The sequence below is a fragment of the Vigna angularis genome, chromosome 9 (genome assembly GCF_016808095.1).
Source record: "Vigna angularis cultivar LongXiaoDou No.4 chromosome 9, ASM1680809v1, whole genome shotgun sequence".
Classification (NCBI taxonomy): domain Eukaryota; kingdom Viridiplantae; phylum Streptophyta; class Magnoliopsida; order Fabales; family Fabaceae; genus Vigna; species Vigna angularis.
In genome coordinates, this window is record NC_068978.1 from 11,743,416 (window position 1) to 11,749,482 (window position 6,067).

Sequence of the window (6,067 nt, forward strand, 5' to 3'; positions counted from 1 at the left end):
TACGGTGATGTGGGCGGCCGGTCCATTTGGTGGTTCAATGACGTGGATGTCCTTCCGTACGACATCCGGCCCCTGCTGGTACATAACTTGGACTTTTTGGGCACGGACGGCAGTGGTTCTTTGCGAAGAACTCTCCGTTCACCGTCCGACGAAGTTGACAGTGGTTCTTGGGGAACTCTCCATTCATCAACTTGGACTTTTACTTTAATCTGAGACTTAATCTTGAGAGAAAACGGGCGTCCTGTCGTTGAATTAATAATTGAACAATGAAAATACAAGTCATAATTCAACTAAAATAAAATTTCAAGTGTGTAGCGTTCCAAGTGTTTGGGATAGGCCGTCCGTCCGAGTTTTGTAGTCTGTATGCTCCATTTCCGAGTGCTTCGACTACCCGGAAAGGTCCCTCCCATTTTGCTGCCAGCTTGCCATGCACAGCTACTCGGCGAGCTTCTCCAGCCTTTCTCCATACTAAGTCACCTTCCTGGAAGCTTCTAGGCCGCACCTTGGAGTTGTATTTTCTTTCCACCATGCGTTTACATGCTTCGGCTCTTAAGGTCGCCCGGTCTCGACGTTCGTCTAAGGAGTCCAGCTCGATCCTTAGTTCCTGGCTATTCAGCTACAGATCCTCGACCTACCGCCGCAACAATGGCTCTCCCAGCTCAACCGACAACATGGCATCAGTGTCGTATGTCAAGTTAAAGGGGGTCTCCCCAATTGTTCCGTGAGGCGTGCATCGATAGGCCCACAGGACTTCGGGTAGCTCGTCGACCCACGCTCCCTTTCTTTCTCCTAACCGTCGTTTCAGCTTAGTGACTACAGTCTTGTTCATCGCTTCTACCTGACCGTTCGTCTGAGGGTGCTCTACCGAGCTGGTGACGTGTCTAATCCCCAACCCCTTAAAGAACTCGGCTAGCTTTTTGTCGATGAACTGCCGGCCGTTATCTGTGACGACAGTGCGCGGGAGGTCGAAGCGGCATATCAGTTTCCAGCAAAACTTCTGGACCTGGGCGGCCTTTATAGTTGCTAGGGGTTCGGCCTCTACCCACTTAGTGAAGTAGTCTACGGCTACCAACAGGAATTTCTTCTGGGCCCGGCCTATGGGGAACGGCCCTACGATATCCATTCCCTATTAGGCGAACGGCCAGGGCGACACGATCGTGTGCAAAGTGTGAGGGTGCAAATGAGTGTTTTTCTTAGCAAGCTTTTGTATCTGTCCCATGCATGCCCCAGTGATTCTTCCATACCCTACTAAAATGAAGAAATCTCTTGCTTGCCTTTTGTCACCTTAGATTGTGGGAAGTACTTGTTTAAAAATTTTGTGACCACTGCTTCCCACTCTGTGAAACTTTCTTCTGGGAAAGAATTCAACCAAAGTTTAGCATTGCCTCCCAATGAGAAAGGAAACAAGCTAAGTTTGATAGCTTCGTCTGGCACCCCATTAATCTTGACTGTGTTGCAAATCTCATTAAATGTAGTGAGGTTCTCATATGGGCTTTCATGAGATAACCCATTAAATTGGTTGCTTTTCACCAGTTGAATCAGTGCTGGTTTAACCTCCATATTAGCTGCATTGACTCTAGGTCTAGCTATACTGTTAAAGTGCTGAGGTCCAGCTATATTGGTGTAGTCAGCAAGAGTTCTTCTAACATTGTTGTTCTCCATATTTTGTGCTATGAACAGAACCTTGTGGTGATGGTTGCAACAGAATTTCCGGAGGAGGGAAAAGTTCTCTAGATGTTCGGATTCTTCTCCTCCGTCTACTCTCGTCTAAACCTTCAAGAAGAGGTTCTGCAGTTATCTTGCTCCTTGTTCGAATTGCCTCCTGCATACACAAGAGAACAAAACCCTAGAATATTTGGTTAGCACAAAAAGATATAGGAGAAGATATCAGATTCAGAGAATAAAATAAAATAAAAATAAAAACAGAAAATAAAATAAAATAAAATAAAATAAAAACCGAAAAATAAAAAACAGAATTTCAAAATTAAAGTCAAAGATATTCAATAATCACACAAATTAACCAGTTAAACCACGAGTCCCCGGCAACGGCGCCAAAAACTTGATGGACAAATTTATGAACACCAAAATACGGCGTCACAAACTTGTTTTACAATCAGCAAGTATGACCGAATCGTTTCAAGTAATAAAACTCGGTAAGACCAAGTATCGTTTTCCCAAAGGACTCACGGCCTAGTTTAGTTATGTGATTTGTTGATTAGCTAAGACTTAAGGACGAAATAAGTTGAATTTAATATGCAAAACAGAAAATAAACATGTATGCATGAATGTGATCAATGGCTAAAGCAAAATACAAATACTTTCAATGGAATATATGGATGAGTATGTTGTTGGGGTTATCAATTTCATCTTATTCACTCTCATATATTTTAGGAATTCAACATTCAATTCATCATTGTTAATGCCACTCTCTAAATTACCTTTCAAAGAAGGCTTCTCCCTAATTACGAGTTCATACGATTCCTAGCATCCCTAATAATTAGTTTATTTAGCACAGGAGCTTAAGGAACCAATATACCTATTGGGAGAAATTCCCCAGATCTAGACTTCCCCGTACGTGTCCGTATCGACAAAACCAATAATCATGCATTGAATGAGTTAAACAAAGCAAGCATTAAGAAAAGAGGAAAAACCCTAACTAATGATGAAAGAAAGCATAAATCTTATATTAAGATGCAAGCACAAATTCCATATATGAGAGCTTCAAAAGATTACATTGATTCCCCAACAAACATACAAGGTTTAGTTCACCATATTCATGGTGAACCTAGATGAACAATAATGAAAGAATGAAAGATAAAACCCTAAAGAGGTGAAGAGGTAGCCTGAGCATCAAAGATCCTCCTTCAAAGGGGTGGAAGAGAGAGTATTTGCTTCGTCCCAGCCAAAGATACAAACCCTAGGAAACCCTAAAGCTTATATACTATTCATAAATTACAGAAAATTAGGCCCAAGCCCAAAAATAGTGTCGCTCAGCGGTAAAGTACCGCTCAGCGGTAAGTGCGTGAGCTCGATTCTTCCCCTCAGCGGCCATTTTGCCCCTCAGCGGATCCAATGTGACTTCTTGAGTGCCGCTCAGCGGTAAACTACCGCTCAGCGGCAGTTGTGGCTTCTCCTTTTGCACTTTTTGATGTCTTTTCTGATTCCGTCTCTCTTCTTCTTCACTTCTTTCACCAAATTCACCTTAAAACCTGCACAAAAACACTAAAATCAAGCATAAACCTGTCCAGCTCTCTTATTTCTGAAAATATGAATAAAAGCATGATTTTAAGCTAGTTTCTAAGGATAAAGGTTGCTTTTAGTATCAATTTTAAGCATGAAAATAACAGTTTTTCAACTGTTATCAGTTGCCCCGGCGTTCTTCAGGCTAAAGGGCATCACCTCGTAGCAGAAGTTTGCCCGCTCCGTCATGAAGGTCGTCTTCTCTCGGTCAGGCCCATACATTGGTATCTGGTTATACCCAGAATACGCGTCCAGGAAGCTTAGTATCCGGTGTCCGGACGCGCCGTCTACCAACGCGTCAATGCTAGGTAAGGGATGAGAGTCTTTCGGGCAGGCTTTGTTGAGATCAGTGTAATCCGTGCACATTCGCCACTTTCTGCTGGCCTTTTTTACCATTACCACGTTGGCCAGCCAAGTGGTATAGGTGACCTCTCTGATAAAGCCGACCGCCTTCAGTTTCCCTACCTCCTCCTCGACAGCTTTTCTTTTCTCGTCTCCTAGCCTTCGCTTCTTCTACGCCACCGGACGGGCCTCTTTAAACAGTGCCAGCTTGTGAGATATGATCGATGGGTGAATCCCCGGCATGTCGGCCGCCGTCCATGCAAACAGGTCCTTGTTCTTCCATTAGAGCGATCTAAGTTCTTTTTCCATCACAGGTTCCAATCCTCCCGCCATGGTGGTCGTTTGGTGGGCTCCTTCCCTATTAGGACCGGCTGGGTTTCTCCCATAGGTTCCAGCCGGTCTTCAGTGTTCGTCCTCGGGTCAAGGTCGGCCATGGCGACTTCGGAGCCGGTCGCCCTCCTCTTCCCTTGGTGGGTGTGCAGCTTCAGACCGGCGGCATAGCATTCCTGGGCCGTCTTCTGATCCGTTCGGACCGTGCATATGGTTCCCTTTTCGGAGGGGTACATCATCGTGAGGTGGAGTGTGGACACGATCGCCCTGAACACATTCAAACATGGCCGGCCGAGCAACACGTTGTACGAGGTGTTGGCTTCGACCAACAGATATCGGACTCTCTTCTCTTTGCTGGATCGTCTGGTTCCTAGCCTCGTCCTTAACTCCACATAACCACGGGGTCCACCCTCTCTCCCGCAAAACCTACGATCTGGCCGTTGTAAGGGACGATGAGATCCTCCGAGATATCCATCTACTAGAAAGTTTTCTAGTAGAGGATATTTACTGAGCTCCCTTGATCTACCAAGACCTTGCTAACGCCGTAGCGGGCGATCTCGGCCATTATCACCATCGGGTCGTCCTGGTCGGGGTCGGGCGCGTGGAAGTCTTCATCCGAGAACGTGATGGGGGGCATAGTGCGCCGGGGCCTATCTACCGAGTGCACGGACTGTAGGGCTCGTATGTGGTGCTTTCGGGCGGACGATGATGATCCTCCCCCAACAAACCCTCCTGATATTGTGTTGATGTGCCCCAGTAGTGGACGTTCGCGACTCCTACTGCGGCTTCGGCTTCGTCTTCGCTCGGAGCGAGGACGTTCGGTCCGGTCGTTCCTAGGTCTGTCGGACCTGTACGCTGGTCGTCTAGCAGCCCTCTCGGCGGGCACCTGAGGACGGTCGTCCCGTACGTACTTCTTTAGCTTTCCCGCTTGGATCAGCTCTTCAATTTTGTCCTTCAGGGTCACACACTCCTCGGTGATATGACCCATATTATTGTGGTAGGCGCAGTGTTTACTTCCATCCGTACCGGATGGTGTGGGTCGCTTCACAAGTTCCGGGAGCAGATCCGCGCTGAGCGCCTCCCGAAGGATCTTTTCTCGGGGGGCGTTCAGAGGGGTGTACTACTGAAAACGAGGCCCTCAACGCGGTTCCTTCTGCTTGCTGCCGCCCGGTTTTCCTACCGAATTACCGGGTTTCCCCCCGTCCGCCTTCTCGCTCCTCAGCTCTTGACTTTCTTTTTTGTAGGATAACTTCATCTCCTCAACCCTTATCTCGTCTGTCGCGCGTTCCCTCAGCTCCTCCATAGTGTTAGGGGCTCGCCGACAGACGCTGTCTTTGAATGGTCCGGGCTTGAGGGCGGGTAGGATGTAATGGAGGGCGAGCTCCGGACTTAATGCCTTCACTCGCCGTACGGTTTTCTGGTACCGGTCGATGAACGCTCTCAGCGTTTCTTCCTTTCCCTGCTTCAGGGTGACCAACTCAAACACGGTCAAGTCCTGTGTGCTGTTAGCCGCGAATTGCCGGATAAATAGCTGCTTCAGTCCGACGGAATTTTCTATGGAATTGAGAGGCAGAGTGTTGAACCATTCGAGGGCCTCGTCTTCCAAAGATAACGAGAACGCCCGGCACCAGATGGCGTTGTTGCCCGTTCTGAACGTCATCGCGTTCGAGAAGGTTTTGATGTGGGCCTCAGGATCGGTGGTCCCATCATACATTTTGAATTGCGGTGCAATGAACTGTTCAGAAATTTGCACGTCCATTATGTTTTGGGCGAAGGGGAGTAATAGCATGGAGGAAGGCTCTAGCTTGACCACCATCCGCCTATCCTCGGCCGCGCTCTCCGCGTGCACTGACTTGGCCTTACTACCTTCGGCCTCGGTACCAATCGGCCTCTAGGTCTCATCGCGTTCGGTATTATGTTCCGAATGTTCCTCCGCGACAACCTTCCCCTTCTCCTTCGCCCGCTCGTCCCCGTCCTTCCTGGCAATCTCCCAGCTTATCCGGGCTTCACAGTCGGCCTTTACCGTCGCCAGCTCATCTTCATGACGCTGTTGCATCTCGTCCATCTTCTGTTGTAGAACTCTGATCATCTCGATAGGGTCGTCGGTGCTCATGTTTCTCGTGGTCACCATTGGGTATTTAAAATCACACGGCCC

The 6,067-nt window shown here is 47.9% G+C and overlaps 1 protein-coding gene across 1 annotated transcript; it reads right to left on the minus strand.

Annotated features, from left to right (window-relative positions):
• Positions 1–4,402: 4,402 nt before the first annotated feature.
• LOC108336797 (uncharacterized) lies at positions 4,403–5,728 on the minus strand. Its single transcript, XM_017573247.1, has 2 exons — positions 5,093–5,728; positions 4,403–5,002 (listed from the first exon to the last, which is right to left on the minus strand). Exons 1-2 carry the CDS (start codon positions 5,726–5,728, stop codon positions 4,403–4,405), a joined length of 1,236 nt encoding a protein of 411 aa, XP_017428736.1.
• Between the last annotated feature and the right edge of the window lie 339 nt (positions 5,729–6,067).